This window comes from Cetorhinus maximus, chromosome 5 (assembly GCF_964194155.1).
Source record: "Cetorhinus maximus chromosome 5, sCetMax3.hap1.1, whole genome shotgun sequence".
In the NCBI taxonomy this organism is placed as follows: domain Eukaryota; kingdom Metazoa; phylum Chordata; class Chondrichthyes; order Lamniformes; family Cetorhinidae; genus Cetorhinus; species Cetorhinus maximus.
In genome coordinates, this window is record NC_135883.1 from 51,258,628 (window position 1) to 51,275,826 (window position 17,199).

The 17,199-nt window shown below is 43.8% G+C and overlaps 1 protein-coding gene across 1 annotated transcript in view; it reads left to right on the forward strand.

The window, feature by feature from the left end:
- LOC144680645 (regulating synaptic membrane exocytosis protein 1-like) overlaps positions 1-17,199 on the forward strand; it is a 704,348-nt gene that overhangs the window by 191,691 nt on the left and 495,458 nt on the right. The window contains exons 11-14 of the mRNA XM_078541863.1: positions 1,720-1,873; positions 5,091-5,162; positions 11,420-11,573; positions 11,836-11,961. Of these exons, the coding sequence (XP_078397989.1) occupies positions 1,720-1,873; positions 5,091-5,162; positions 11,420-11,573; positions 11,836-11,961 (506 nt within the window). The remainder of the gene's footprint in view (positions 1-1,719; positions 1,874-5,090; positions 5,163-11,419; positions 11,574-11,835; positions 11,962-17,199) is intronic.

Below are 17,199 nucleotides of genomic sequence, written 5' to 3' on the forward strand. Positions count from 1 at the left end.
TACAGCTGATTAAGTAGTGTTTGAAATGGGGTCACTGTTGTAATGCAGAAAACACAGCAGCTGACTTGTAAACAGCAAACTTATGAGCTTAAAATTTGTTTTTGTGATGTTGATTAAGCGATGAATATTGGCCAGGACACCAGGTATACTTTTCTTGTTCCTCTTCAAAACGGTATCTTGGGATCTTTTACCTCCGCTTCCACTGATTTAACATCTCATTTGACCAGAGTGACCAACTCTGGGCAAAAAAAGGGACACTTTGCCATAGTTGGTACTGATGATACTGCCTGGTCTGGAGGTTATTAGCTATGAGGAGAGGTTGGAGAAACTCAGATTGTTCTCACTAGAGCGACAGAGATTGAGGGGTGACTTGATAGAAGTTTACAAAATTATGAGTGGCATGGACAGAGTAGATAGTCAGAAGCTTTTTCCCAGGGCGGAAGAGTTAATTACTAGGGGACATAGATTTAAGGTGAGAGGAGAAAACTTTAGAGGAGATGTGCGGGACAAGTCTTTTACGCAGAAGGTAATGAGTGTCTGGAATTCGATGCCAGAGGAGGTGGTGGAAGCAGGTATGATAGTGGTGTTTAAGAGGCAGCTTGACAAATACATGAATAGGATGGGAATAGAGGGATACGGATCCCGGAAGTGCAAAATGTTTTAGTTTGACGGGCAATATGATCGGCGCAGGCTTGGAGTCTGTTCCTGTGCTGTACTTTTCTTTGTTCTTTGTTCTTTGATACCGTGGGAGAAGGTGGGGTGGGGTGCGAGGAGGTGCTGGAAAACGGGTGTCGGGGGGGGCTACTGGTGTCACCATGGGAGCAAGAGGAGGTTGAGGGCTGGCAAGACCGTGGGAGCACAAGGGGGAGGAGTGCGTGGAATCATACCTTGGCTTGTGCATGAGGCTGCCAGCACACCCTGAATCTCATACTGCCGCCGCTGTTGGGACTGCACCCACCCTGGACACCTGCTGGACAGTCCCAGGTCTGAACCACATTCCTGCTGAAGCTGAACAGCTCTGAGGAGAGTGCTAGCCAGTGCTCCCTTGGCTCCCTCATGGCTGTGTGGGCTAGGGTCTGCACATGTGCAGCAGCAGAGTGTGCATGCGCAGATACAAAGGATGCACATACTGAAGAAATCTGGGATAAATCACATCCCGAAAAGGCCTGACCCAGAATACAGGTCAGAAAGCCAAATTACGGGACAGTCTGGGAAAATCTGGGACACTTGGTCACCCTGCATTTGGCAGACAGCAGCTCCAACAGTGCAGTATTCCCTCCGTACTACACTGGAATGTCAGCCTAGATTTCTGTGCTCCAAGTCCTGGACTGGGACTTGAACTTTATGAAGCAGAGATGAGAGTGCTATCCACTGAGCAGCAGTGGAGCTGGGCAGTGGGTGCAGCTGACCATCACCCTACATGTTCAGAGGAAAGTCCTGGTAAAAGGATAAGTAGCCTTTTGGTAATGATAGTTTTGTTAGCTATCAGGCTACCAAAAATGAGATTGATAATCTACTTTTAGTTTCATTGATTGTCTTGCATGGCCTGATTTTTCTATGATTTCAGCAGTTCAATCTCTATAAATGAGTAGCCCCATCTGTCAAACTTATCATTCATATCCTCCAACCTACTCCTAATTAGATATTTATCCGGATTTCTTCCAGTTGTTCTCTGCACCATTTTAGGATGATATAGATGATATTGTTGTACTTTTGCAGATCCTTATAGAGCTGGAGACGGCATTGCTTGATGATGAACCACACTGGTACAAACTTCAGACACATGATGTATCATCACTACCTCTGCCTCAGCCATCACCCTACATGCCGCGGCGGCATGTACATGGAGAGAGTCCTAGTAAAAGGCTACAAAGTAGGTTATTGGTAATTATAATTTTTTCACTATCTGGCTAAATTCTGAAGTAAACTTGCAGCATAACAGATACCCATTCTTTTATTGATTGTGAATTAAGTTGACTGTAATGTATGTTTGAAACCACTGTGTAAAATAGAATGTCAGACAAACATGCTGAGTGCATGTCCATGTGTGTGATTTATATTTTACATATAGACCGTCCTCAGAATGGGGCGTTCTCTTTCCAAGTCGGGAATATTGTTTTAATTCATTTCTTGCAATGTTTTAAGAACTGTTAAACAAAGGGACTCAAGACATTCAACCCTTAACATTATGCAGTTGGGTAACACATCCAAACACTTATTATGTTCATCTGTAGTTCCTCTCTTGGCTATTTTAGCAGTGGGTCTAACCTATTTAAAATAATTGGGTTAAAGTTCTGCTAAAGAACAGAGCGAGGAATTTCAGACAAACATGCTGAGTGCATGTCCACTGTGTGTGATTTCAGAGCCTAGTTAATAAATCCTGTGTTCAGTTTGTTAATTTAGAATGCTAGCTTTTAACTTAGTACCAAAATCAAGTGCTGGATACAAATTCCATATATTGAGCCAATAAGTACAATAAGTTCAATTGTCAATGTGTTAAGGCTTCTTTTTAAACATTGCATGCTATATTCTTATTTTCTTAACTTTTTCCATTAATCACCCATGGTAGAATCTTAAGATTTTCTCAAAATCCAAGCATATATCAAGCTGATTGTTGACCATGTGAAAGATCCAGCCTGTTATTTAACCATGAGGCCCCTTTCCTGAAGCCCTGCTTACTCTCCTGTGCTTTATCCAATAAGGCACAACTGATCAACCTGCCTCTGCACAGTTTCCAATTGTTCACTTTATACTAAAGGCATTAGTTTAGCTACTTTCCTTTCCTCAGGAATCTGACCAGTTTACAAAAAATATCAATTAATTCTGATTTTAGCCCCCATCTTCATTAAGACTTGTGGATGCAAGATGCCAGGACCATGTAGTTTGTCTTTATTAAGATCATCTGACCATTTTATACCCATTAATCTAGCCCCTCTGCTGGTATGCCTGAACTTCATCTCTCAACATTAAGGTATGTTACTGTCTTAAAACATAATCCAGGCTGTAACACAAAATACATTATTTTTACTTAAGGTAGCTATAGTGTTCAAGGCCATTAGTACTCAGATGTGAAAAATAGGGAGCAGGCTGGACATCACAATATAGCACACAATTTGAACTGAAGTGCTGATGTAACAAATGATTTAACCATATCAACACTGAAATTTATTTGCCTGCTTGTTACTGAAGAAGTACATCCCTACTCTATACTGCTGGGCGAGTGTGAACATGCTGAGAGCCAGCTTGTCTGAAGTTGTTCTGCTTGTCAGTATCCAAGGTTCAGAATGAAGTATTTCACAAATGACAAGGGGAAAAATTTTCCTCCCCGTTGGGGGAGGGTTGTGCAGGGACGGTCGGGGGTGGGGGCAAGGGTGGGGGTGGGCACGAACCCGATTGGTGCCCCCGTTCGGGGCCGCGCTGCCATTTTATGTGGGCGGGCCAATTAAGGCCCACACATCGTGACGCTCGCCCGGAAGCATTCTGCGCTCCCTATGTGGGTGAGGGGGGAATTCCCTAAGCCATTTCCTGCGTTCTTTTGCGCATGCGCACGGAAGAGCTCCCTGAGGCACAGAGATGGCTCAGGGAGATTAGTTTGACATGTGTAAATTTAAATAAAGGAGAAAAAAAACTTTTAAAACATGTCCCCTCATGTGACACTGTTCACATGAGCTGGGACATGTCAAAGAATTAATATAAACATTTTTATTAGATTTTAGACCCGTGGATGAGGCTTCATGAAAAATGCGAAGGCTGCCTGGGCTCTTCGCCTGCCCGCCAGCCTTGAAGTTGGACGGGCAGCTCATTTAATTGAGTTAATTAGGTTTAAAATGGCCTTAATAGGCCTTTGACAGTTCGGCGGACTGAAAATCTAAATGACGTGCAGTGACGTTGGGATGCCCACCCGACGTCACCACACATCATTTTATGCGTCGGCGAGCGGGCCCCGCCCCCCGCTAACTGACCGGAGAATTCAGCCCATGGAATACAGTGGGAGGAGTCAATAAAGTCAAGATTGTAGCCATGAGTATAAAGAGTCCATTCACAATTCCACCAACTAACCAAGAAAAAGTTCTTCTAGTCTCTAAGAACAAATGCTAATAATTGGAAATCAACAGAAAGATACTGAAAATGCACAGTACATCAGTCAGCAACTGAAAGAAAAAGAAGATTAATATTCAAATCTCCCGAAAGCATTGACCTCTCTTCTTTCTATCACTGTCTGACTTGCTGTGTGCTTCCTGCCCTGTTTGTTTTCACATGGGTGACAGAGGCTGATCCCAAACTAAATGAAAGCACCCCAATTGTATTTTATTTTTAAAAATGTTACAGGCTGTGACTTCAAGGCATTAATCAAATTAATTTCTTAGTGCAAGCTGCTGCAAGTACTATTAAAATAATAATGGTGGTTCAAACCAAGCAAAAAGAAAATCCAGCTGAAGAATTTGATCTGAAGAAATGACCAATGTTTGACCCATTCAGCGCCAGTGTCAGCATGTTGTAGATTTGGCATTTAAACCATCAGTCATTTGGAACCAGCCCAAAAATCACCAGCACAAAGATATTCAAGCTGTTAGGGTGAATTTTACACATGTGCAGTCCTGCCACAGAGCCTTGCTCGCTGCAACTGCATAGTTAGAATTTTTGTGTACATCCTCCACAGTTTTCAGTTGATTAATAGATGGAAGATCATGAGGTATGCATGATTATAATATGTGTACAATTTCCCTGTATACACCCCCAGAGGGTTCGGCTCCACACCATCTGTGGTGTTCGTGTAATTTGTCTGTTATGTTCATAGTTTAATTCTTGTTCTTGCTTTGCACACTGAGAGAAAAGTACCCTGATTAGTTAATGGCTTGTCTATTAGCCACTCTGTATAAACTCAAATATCCTTTTTGTTGCAGAGAGAACAATAAAAATTGTGTTGTTAAAAATATAGATTCATTCACCTTTTTTTAATTTTCTAGGTTGCTTGTTTTCTGGCTCACCTATATATTATAAATAAAGCATTTCTGATTTAAGATTATACCATAAGTGTTATTGAGCCCACACGCATAGCTGTTTTGTCTGTTTGTTCCATCATTACCCAGGATCTCATCGAATCAGTGATAGTGACATCTCAGATTATGATGTTGATGATGGTATTGGAGTGGTCTTGTCAGGTGGGTGGGTGGCGGAACATACCCTAATCTATGAATGCTATTCGCATTTAGAAATTGCTTTTGGTGTGGGGCTCTAGCAGGAGGTTAGAAACATTTCCAAGAGCAGATACCATCCATCTGCCAGCTATCACAAATATTAAAATTAGCTGTATAAAGACAAAACTTAGTTGGTTGAGATTCACCAATAGTTATTAGTAATTATATTTATTCTGCATATCATACTTATTCAGAAAGAATTTATCTGAGTCTTTGAAGATGAAGTGTATTTCACTGTTTAAAAACATCTTTGAAGGTGCACAAATGGTTATTGAGTGTCTGGCATGATGCATAATTTTGCTGAACACATTTGAAGTTTATATTTTAGATTACTGAGTCTCAAAGCAAAACATAACATAAAATATTTTGGTCCAAGATTTTCTGATTAACTTGGATGGATAAAAGCAGATCATATGATATGAAATTGACACCATTTTTATAAGGCACAGATAGATTCTGAAAGAAATTCAGCTAAACTGTCTCAAAACTGCAAACATGATGTTTAACACAGTCTCTTGCATAAATCACGTGAACTATACAAAAATTAACGATTGCTTTTCTGTTATTGAGGTTCATATGTAAGAAACAACTCAGCCATTTTTGTTCTTTGTAGACATAGTGCTCATCACAGAATTTGGCTGAAAATTTGCAAGGCTCTGCTTGAGATGTGGCATCTTGTTAGACAGGGGTATGCTTTGGTGATGGGACTATAGCTCTAATCCTGTGATTTACGCCCCCGTTCTGTGAAATTCCATATCAGGAGCAAAGCCTTGCAAAATGACCTTGTGAAGTAAAAATGCCACTGAACACAATGACCTAGAATAACTTAGAATGGTAGGTGCAGCTAAATTGATCTTGTTTAAGAAATTCTGAAGTTTAAAGTATGATTGATTAGACTTTTTGATTTTCAGGTTATGTTTTATCTTATCTTGCATTTGGCGCAGCTCTGAGCAAAGTCAAAAATGCTTGTAATAAAACCGTCAATCTAATTTAGTTTTATCAGAAGTAGTACTTTGGAAAGCAATTGAAGGAAATAAAAAAAAATGTTTACTACTAGCATCTTCTGCATCTTCATTCCCCTTTCACCACAAAATTCATTCAACCATTTGTACACAAGTTAGAAGGTAATTCCCTACAATGATGGCACCCACATGTCAGGACAGTGAGAAAAGTGGCTAAATGCCTCAAACCAAAATAACAGTGTTGAAGTTTCTGAATAATTTTAGGGTTATCAATTAGATGTAATTTATTAGGTTAAAGCGTAAAACCATAATGCTTGACTACAATTCTGGAATTACATTCTATATAATGTGTTAAAGAACATAAAAATTACACAAAAAGAGATATGCTGTTTTTCACTGACCATTTCTTTTTTCCATTGATTCCAATTTTAAGGATTTTTGTTTAGTTTTACCCTGCCGCCCCACTCCACAGACTGTTCTATAGGTAGTCATTGGGAGGTGCACAGCAGCAGTGCTGTTTTTCCACCACTCCATTGGCAAAGAACTTTCACTGTGATCAGCACCTCACTGTAGAACAGGAGTGCAAATTAAAGATTCCTCAGGTAAAAGATTGTGGATAAAGCCTGCATCCTGCATTGAGAGGGGGTGAAATTTAACAACAAGAAAATACAAGTAAAACCTAACTTCTCACCCTATCCCTTATTGTTTCAGTCTCTCAAAAACCATAGAAATATTTTTGAACTCGTATGTGCAGCCTGACTCAGTGGCCTTTCTTGATAACTTATTCTGCAACTTTGTTACCATTTGTGTAAATATATTATCATAGATTTTCTAATTTCCAATATTTTAATACCAACGGTAGATTTATTTTAGAATAAAACTAACTGGAAAATTTAAACTATCCAGTATGACTTCAGTTTTTATATCTTTCTGACTTGTGTTGCTTGTCATACCAATCTTTTGGCATGCACAACAGTTTGCTTGGATCAACTCTATCCATTTCCTTTATCATTCTGAAAACCTCAAAGCCTTCTCTTTGCCAAAAAGAAAACAAGCTTGGAACTCTGAGGAGAATTTTCTCCCGGTCGGGCGGGCCAGTCGGGAACGGGCGTGGGCGGGTGTGGAGCCGATCGCTACCTGTAATTGGCTGCGCATCGCCATTTTACGTGGGCGAGCCAATTAAGGCCCACCCAGCATGACGCACACCCGGAAGCACTGAGAGCTCCCTGTGCGGGCGGGGGGAGGAGGGAGAGTCGGGGCCTGCACTCTTTCACACATGCACGCGAAAGAGTGCAGAAATCTCCCTGAGGCACACAGCTGCCTCAGGGAGTTTAATTTTATCATGAATCATTGAAAAAAAGAAAAATAAATTATTCAGACATGTCCCATCATGTGACAGTGTCACATGAGCTGGGGCATGTTTATGAATTATGAAAAAAAATTTTATTTCAATAATAAATCCTTCATGAAACCTCATCCCGCTCGTGGATGAGGTTTCATCAAAAATGCAAAGGTCGCCTGGACTCTTTGCCTGTCCGCCAACCTTAAGGTTGGACGGGCAGCCCTGACAAGTACTTCAATTAGTTTATCAGTGGCCTCAACAAGCCTTTGACAGTTCGGCGGGCGTGCAGCCGACTCTCATCAAACGAAAGATCCGAATGACGTGCGATGACATCAGGACGCAGGCCCGACGTCACCGCGCGTCATTTTACGCACTGCACACCGAATAAAAGATTCTGCCCTCTATGTTGCATGTTGTTACATAAGAACAAATTTTTCAATCGGAAGGCAAAGGGCTAGTGAATGAGTCTGGAAAACAGAGGGAACAAAACGTAGAAAATAAAAAGAGACTTTGGCCATGCTCAAGGGTATATACTTAAATGCAAGGAGTATGGCAAATAAAGCAGATGAGCTGAGGGCACAGATGTGGCAATATGATATCATAGCTATAACAGAAACATGGCTTGAAGAGGGACAGGAATGGCAGCTCAACATTCCTGGTTACAAGATTTTCAGACAAGATAGAGGGCAGAATTTTACAGCCCCATTTCAGCGGGGACGGGGCCGTAAAATGCGTCTGGCCATTATAAATCCTATTGACGACAGCGGGAATGTAAAATCCCACTGTCGTAAAATTCTGCCCAGAGAGGGGGATAAAAAAGGAGGGGATGTGGCAATTTTGGTGTGGCAAGAAACAATTACAGCTGTGAGGAAAGATGAAATGTTAGAACAATCTTCAAATGAGATCATATGGATTGAGCTAAGGAACAAATAAGGGGCACTCACACTACTGGGAATGTACTATAGACCCCAAACAGTCAGAGGGAGAGATAAGGGCAAATTTGTGGGCAAATTTGTAGGCTAATCTCTGAGAAGTGGAAAAACAATAGAGCAGTAATAGTAGGGGATTTTAACTATCCCAACATTAACTGGGATAGTTTTAGCGTGAAAGGAAAAGAGGGAACAGAATTCTTAAGGTGCATTCAGGAGAACTTTTTTGGCCAGTATATAGCAAGTCCAACGAGACAAAATATGGCTCTGGACTTAGTTTTAGGAAATGAAGCTGGGCAGGTGGAAGGAGTGACAGTGGGAAAGAATTTTGATGGTAGCGATCATAATTCAGTTAGTTTTAACATAATTATGGAAAAGGACAAAGATAAAACAGGAGTTAAAGTTCTAAATAGAGGCAAGGCCAATTTTACTAAAAGTTGAAAAGTGATTTAGCAAAAGTGGACTGAAAACAGCTACTTGAAGGTAAATCAGTGTCAGAGCAGTGGGAGACATTCAAAGGGGAGATTCAAGGGGCTCAGAGTAAAGTTTGCACAAAGGAAAAGGGTGAGTCGGTCAAATCTAGAGCCACCTGGAGGCCAAGGAGCTTACAGGGTAACATCAAGCAGAAAAGGAAAGCTTATGTCAAACACCGAGAACTCAATAGTACAGAAACTTGAGAAGATTATAGAAAGAGGAGGGGTGAAATCAAAAAGAAAATTAGGAAAGTAAAGAGAGGGCATGAATGAATATTGGCAAGTGAAATCAAGATAAATCCAAAGATGTTTTATCAATACATTAAGAGAAAGAGGATAACTAAGGAAAGAGCAAGACCAAAAAGGCAACCTATGTGTAGAAGCAGAGGATTTGGGTATGTTTCTTAATGAATACTTTGTGTCTGTCTTCACAAAAGAGAGGGACAATGTAGACATTGCACTTGAGGAGGAGGAATTTGAAGCACTGGATGTGATAAACATAGGGAGAGAGGAAGTATTAAGGGGATTAGCATCCTTACGTACCCTAGGCTGTTAAAAGAAGCCAGGGAGGAAATAGTGAATGCTTTGACCATCATTTTCTAATCCTCACTGGGTACAGGTGAGATGCTAGAGGATTGGAGGTCTGCTAATGTTGTACCTTTGTTTAAAAATAGAGTGAAGGATAGACTGAATGATATACCCTCAGTACTGGGCAAATTATTGGAATCATTTCTGAGAGACAGGATAAACTGTCATTCAGAAAAACACGGAGTAATCAAGGACAGTCAACATGGATTTATTAAGGGAAGATCGTGTCTGACTAACTTGAATGAATTTTTGGGGAAAGTAACAAGGAAGATTGTTGAGGGTAGTGCAGTTGATGTGGTTTACATGTGTTTTAGCAAGGCTTTTGACAAGCTGCCACATGGAAGACTGATTAAAATAAATAAAAGCCCATGAAATCCAGGGGAATTTTTAAAAATATTCATTCACGGGATGTGGACTTCGCTAGCTGGGCCAGCATTTATTGCCCATCCCTAGTTGCCCTTGAGAAGGTGGTAGTGAGCTGCCTTCTTGAATCGCTGCAGTCCATGTGGTGTAGGTACACCCAGAGTATTGTTAGGAAGGGAGTTCCAGGATTTTGACCCAACAACAATGAAGGAACAGCGATATATTTCCAAGTCAGGATGATGAGTGACTTGGAGGGGAATTTCCAGGTGTTCCCATCTATCTGCTGCCCTTGTCCTTCTAGATGGTAGTGGTCGTGGGTTTGGAAGGTGCTGTTGAATGGAGCAAGTTGGATACAAAATTGGCTCAGTGACAGAAAACAAAGGGTAATGGTTGATGGATGTTTTTGTGACTGGAGGACTGTTTCTAAATGGCCTTCTTCTGGGCTGTAATGATTCTATGATTATAACTGAGGACTCAGGTCAGTTAATAGTAAATTATTAAATATTAGGAACTGGTTAAAAAATCAAATACTCAAACCTTAAAGAGAAATTTAGAAAGAGCGAAGAAATCATTTAAGAAACCCTTGATTTTGATTTTGACTACTGTAGAAGTTGCTTTGCAATACACCCAGATATGCATTCCAGTTGGAGCCTGACCGGCCTGGAGAGCTTTGATTTGGCCTGGACAGAGTAAACTTTGTATTTTCATTGACATTCCCATTGTCTTGGGCCCAAGCTGGTCAATCCCACTGCTGTCTGATCCAAGATAGTCCCTTTTATTTTCTACTTTAAGTTAATTTAATACATCACACTCCATGTAAAACAAATAAAACTTCTTAAAATAAATTGCATTGTACAGTAGTTTAGGACTCTAGTTAAACAACAAAAAGGCTAGTTAGTGATGGAGTCTGTAGTCATGGCCTAACCTTAGTCTCAAACACCATACAGTGTAATAAAACTATTCTTGTAACTTACCTGTAATATACAGGGTTGCTTGCACAAATAGACTGTCACACAGTAAGAGTAATCATATTCTTTATGAAGCAGATGACATTTGGATAGTTTTCAATAAACACTTGGATTCCACTTACTCCCTAACTGCCTTCCTGCTTGAGCTCCACAGGTGAACTGCTGTAGAGCAGCACATGCCCTTAGACACAAGATTTCTGAGCGATTGCAACCTGCATGGCTTCGCTTTACCTAACATAGCTGTTTGCATGGCCTCTGGATTTGCCCGTGTGAAGCGAAAGCTGGTGCCCTTCCAATTATTTTTAATCATAATAGTACATATTAAACATCATACAACTATAGCAGTCCGTAACACTTTATTTTGGTTCCAGGCTGTTTTAATGCTCATGGTTTGCATGCATTTCAAGGAGTGCCTCATACTTAAAAGTCAGAAAAGTGATGACCAAAAAGAGAGGTTGAATGGAATCACACTTTTCAGTTCTTGTTCCATTAAAGTTTGGCTTTATAGTTGCAACAATGCTATTATTGACTAATGTTCTTGCTAACAAACATTAATACTTCCATTGTATTTTTATTTTTGGCATCTTAACCAACAGATTATAGGGCTAGCAGTAGAGAAAGTAGATCAAGCACACTAACTGTCCCAGATCAGCAGAGAACCCCACACCATCGTTCACGTTCTGTCTCTCCTCATCGTGGTGACGACCAGGGCAGGACCCGGTCACGTTTACCCAGTGTCCCACTACAGAGGTGTGTTTTCATTCTTCACAATGTTTGTTTTATTTTATTAAATGTTGGGCAGAAAGTGGTTAATGTTTAATCTCAATTAGATGATTTGTTTTGATTGAAAACTGGCAATTTCTTGCATGGAATTTCAGGAGCTTTGGGGGAAAAGGCAAACTCTGCTTATCGATATTGGGTTTAGTGCTTTACAATTTTCCATCGAGATGAATCGTTTTCTAAACAACATTTCCACATGTAATATAGTTTTGACAATCCTCTTCATTCATAGGAGTTTGGATGAAATCCATCAAAGTCGACGGTCTCGTTCCCCCACCCGGTACCAAGATGCCTCCCGTAGTCCAGTTGAACACAGGCCGAGGGACATAGACAGTTATTATACATATGAAAGAGACAGGTACAGTGTTCAGCAAAGTTACTCCATTCTCCTGTTGTTTCTGTTTGGTATTTTGACACAAACTTTAAATGCAAATTTATTGGTGTTATTTTCTTTTTGGTGTTTGAAAGTAATCCCACTGATCAAAACCTCCACTTCTGCAATAATACTTTGAAAAACTATTAAGTTATAATGTTCATGAATCATTTAATAGCTGAATTCTGCCATGGTCATTTCAACTCTGTACTTTTGTCTCAGCTTGTTGTAAGCTCCAATACACCATTAGACATATTTTCCAATTACCACTCCCCTGTGTTCTTGCGCCGTTAAATCAAGATTCAACACACAATGTTGAAGAATTTGCTGGGAAAATAACAGTGAGTTGAATGCACATACCATTATGGGCTGTATTTTACAGCTGCCTGGGGACAGGTTGGCAGGAGGAGGGCACCATGCCATGGACTTTACCAGTGGTGGTGGAGGCATCAGGAGGCCTTGCCCACTTGTGGGCAATTGAGGCTTTTAAATTAATAGTCACTGAAGGGCTAGATGCTTCTGCTGCTGAAATTAAACTAGTGGTGGGAGAGGCCCAAGCCAAGCATCCCAGCCCGACAGCTTTCACTGCACCAGCTGGTAGCAGGCATGGGTGGAGGGACCTCCTTAACGTAGCCCCTGGGCCCATCAGGCCTAAGGTCTTCCCTCCACACTGACTCCCACCGCCCCCTACCCCTCCCCACCCCACCGTGGCCTGTCAACCTCAGCCCCCCTTGCCCTCATCTGGGTCTTCGAGCCTGGCCCTGCTGAAACCCATCCCCCAGTTAGCTTTAACCTGGGCTCCATGGCTCTTTGCCATTCCAAGAGTGGCCACCACTCCCAATGGCAGTGCTGGGAGCAGGAGCTGCCAGCCATTTGATTGGCAGGACTACCTGCCCAGGTGAGGGGGGAGTTTTCGCCTGAAACTAAGTATCATCTGTTAAACTGCCATGGAGCAATCTAGAAAAGTGTGGGGGAGCGGAGGGGCAAGCTTGCCCCCAGCATTTTTGATGAGGGGGCGGGCACCCTGACACACTGTGAAATGCAGCCCTACGAGCGTGTAAGGAAACACAGCAATTTGTAGTGAGAAAGACATGACAGACAATGTGAATTGCCATAAATTGCTGGATGATTTGGGCCACTCTGTGGTTAGGATCCTGAAGAAAGAAACTGTAAAGCTTCCACATGAGTTACAGAAAATTATTGTGAAATCAAAGTAAGCATCTGCAAAGAATTAGGGCTGGTATTTAATAGCGTTAGGACCAATTGGAACTGTGCAGCTGCATGCCTGCTCCAAGAGGCATTTTTATGAAGATTTTCCAACATTTCTGTCCTTTTAATTTCTCCCTTAATCCAATCTTGCTCTCCCTCTCTCTCTCTCTTTTCATAGATCGAATTTGACTCCAACTCGCCTGATATCCTTCTTCATTGTCCCAGTTTCTTTCTCAATCTTCATTTTCATTGGCTCAAGAGGTAGCAAATTGGTGCAGTTATTCACCAAGTTCCCAGTTTCCCATTGACTTCACATTTTGTGGGGTGAATGTAGTACAGCATCTGAATCAAGTAACTTAAAGTCCTGGCAATTTGTGCCAACATTGAACAGAAAAGTGAGGAAAGATTCCAGTTCCACACACTGTGATCTGTCCCACTCCCTTTCCAGTGAATACTGTGCCCAGTTCCATACACTGTGATCTGTCCCACTCCCCCTCCAGTGAATATTGAGCCCAATTCCACACGCTGTGATCTGTCCCACATCCCCTCCAGTGAATACTGAGCCAACAGCACACACTGCGATCTGTCCCGTACACCCTCCAGTGCGTCCTGATTCCATCTCCACACAATGCGATCTGTCCCTCTCCCTCTCCAGTGCGTCCTGATTCCATCTCCCCTCACGGCAATCTGTCCCTCTCCCTCTCCAGTGAATTCTGATTCCATTTCCACACACTGTGATCTGTCCCTTTTCCTCTCCAGTGAATCCTGAGCCCAGCTCCACACACTGCCATCTGTCCCTCTCCAGTGAACCCTGATCCCAGTTCCACACACAGCGACCTGCCCCTCTCCAATGAACCCTGATCCCAGTTCCACACACTGCGATCTGCTCCTCTCCAGTGAACCCTGATCCCAGTTCCACACACTGCGATCTGCTCCTCTCCAGTGAACCGTGATCCCAGTTCCACACACTGCGATCTGCTCCTCTCCAGTGAACCCTGATCCCAGTTCCACACACTGCGATCTGCTCCTCTCCAGTGAACCGTGATCCCAGTTCCACACACTGCGATCTGCTCCTCTCCAGTGAACCCTGATCCCAGTTCCACACACTGCGATCTGCTCCTCTCCAGTGAACCCTGATCCCAGTTCCACACACTGCGATCTGTCCCGTTCCCTCTCAAGTGAATGCTGAGCCCAGTTCCACACACTGCAATATGTCGCAGTCCATTGAATCCGCATTCGAGCTCCACACACTGTGTTCTGTCCCACTTCCTCTCCAGTGAATCCTGATTCCATCTCCACACACTGCGATCCATCCCTCTCCCTCTCCAGGGTATCCTGATTCCAACTCTACACACTGCAATTTGTCCCACTCCCTCTATTAGTGAATCCTGATTCTATCCCCACACACTGAGATCTGTCCCACTTCCTCTCCAGTGAATCATGATTCCAGATCTACATGCTGCAATTTGTCCCTCTCAGTCTCCAGTGAATCGTGAATCCATCTCCACACACTGTGATCTGTCCCTCTCCCTCTCCAGTGAATCCAAATTCCAGGTACACATGCTGCGATCTGTCCCGCTCCCTCTCCAGTGAATCCTGATTCTAGCTCCATACACTGTGATCTGTCCCACTCCCTCTCCAGTGAATCCTGATTGCAGTTCCACACAATGCGATTTGTCCCTCTCCATCTCCAGCGAATACTGAGCCCACTTCCGCACACCGTGACCTGCCCCTCTCTGTCTCCAGTGAATCCTCATTCCATCTCCACAAGCTACGATCTGTCCCTCTCCCTCTCCAGTGAATCCTGATTCCGGCCACACACACTGTGATCCGTCCCTCTCCCTCTCCCTTTACAGTGAATCCTGATTCCAGCTCCACACACTTTGATCTGTCCCTCTCCCTCTCCATTGAATCCTGATTCCAGCTATACACACTGCGATCTGTCCCTCTCCCTCTCCATTGAATCCTGATTCCATTCTCCACAGACTGCGATCTGTCCCTCTCTCTCTCCAGGGAATCCTGATTCCATCTCGATTGGCTGTGATCTGTCCCTCTCCCTCTCCAGTGAATCCTCATTACATCTCCACAGACTGTGACCGGTCCCTCTCCTCCTCTAGTGAATCCTGATTGCAGCTGCACACACTGTGATCTGTCCCACTCCCTCGCCAGTGAATCCTCATTCCATCTCCACAGACTGCGACCAGTCCCTCTGCTTTTCCGGTGAATCCTGATTCCAGCTCCACACACTGTGATCTGTCCCTCTCCCACTCTAGTGAATCCTGATTCCATTCCACAGACTGCAGTCTGTCCCTCTCCCCAGTGAATCCTGATTCCAGCTCCACGCACTGCGATCCGTCCCTTTCCCCAGTGAATCCTGATTCCAGCTCCACACACTGTGATCTGTCCCTCTCCCACTCTAGTGAATCCTGATTCCATTCCACAGACTGCAGTCTGTCCCTCTCCCCAGTGAATCCTGATTCCAGCTCCATGCACTGCGATCCGTCCCTTTCCCCAGTGAATCCTGATTCCAGCTCCACACACTGTGATCTGTCCCTCTCCCTCTCCAGTGAATCCAAATTCCAGCTACACACGCTGCGATCTGTCCCTCTCCCTCTCCAGTGAATCCTGATTCCAGCTCCACACACTGCAATCTATCCTTCTCCCTCTCCAGTGGGCCCTGAGCCCAGTTCCACGCACTGCGATCTGTCCCTCTCCAGTGAATCCTGATTCTAGCTCCACACACTGCGATCTGTCCCTTTCCCTCTCTAGTGAATCCTGAGTGCAGCTCCACACACTGCGATTTGTCCCTCACCACCTCCAGCGAATACTGAGCCCACTTCCGCACACCATGATCTGCCCCTCTGTGTCTCCAGTGAATCCTCATTCCATCTCCACAGGTTGCGACCTGTTCATCTCCCTCTCCAGTGAATCCTGATTCCATCTCCACTGGCTGAGATATGTCCCTATCCCGCTCCAGTAAATCCTGATTGCAGCTCCACACACTGTGAACTGTCCCTCTCGCTCGCCAGTGAATCCTGATTCCAGCCACACACATTGTGATCCATCCCTCTCCCTCTCCTTTTCCAGTGAATCCTGATTCCAGCTCCAAACACTGTGATCTGTCCCTCTCCAGTGAATCCTGATACCAGCTACACACACTGCAATCTGTTCCCCTCCCTCTCCAGTGAATCCTGATTACAGCTCCACACACTGCAATCTATCCTTCTCCCTCTCCAGTGGGCCCTGAGCCCAGTTCCACGCACTGCGATCTGTCCCTCTCCAGTGAATCCTGATTCTAGCTCCACACACTGCGATCTGTCCCTTTCCCTCTCTAGTGAATCCTGAGTGCAGCTCCACACACTGCGATTTGTCCCTCGCCACCTCCAGCGAATACTGAGCCCACTTCCGCACACCATGATCTGCCCCTCTGTGTCTCCAGTGAATCCTCATTCCATCTCCACAGGTTGCGACCTGTTCATCTCCCTCTCCAGTGAATCCTGATTCCATCTCCACTGGCTGAGATATGTCCCTATCCCGCTCCAGTAAATCCTGATTGCAGCTCCACACACTGTGAACTGTCCCTCTCGCTCGCCAGTGAATCCTGATTCCAGCCACACACATTGTGATCCATCCCTCTCCCTCTCCTTTTCCAGTGAATCCTGATTCCAGCTCCAAACACTGTGATCTGTCCCTCTCCAGTGAATCCTGATACCAGCTACACACACTGCAATCTGTTCCCCTCCCTCTCCAGTGAATCCTGATTCCATTCTCCACAGACTGCGATCTGTCCCTCTCTCTCTCTCCAGGGAATCTTCATTCCATCTCCACAGACAACGACCTGTCCCCCTCCTTCTCCATTGAATCCTGATTCCAGCCACACATACTGAGATCCGTCCCTCTCCCTCTCCCTTTCCAGTGAATCCTGATTCCAGCTCCACACTCTGTGATCTGGCCCTCTCCATCTCCAGAGAATCCTTATTCCCGCTACAGACACTGCGATCTGTCCCTGTACCT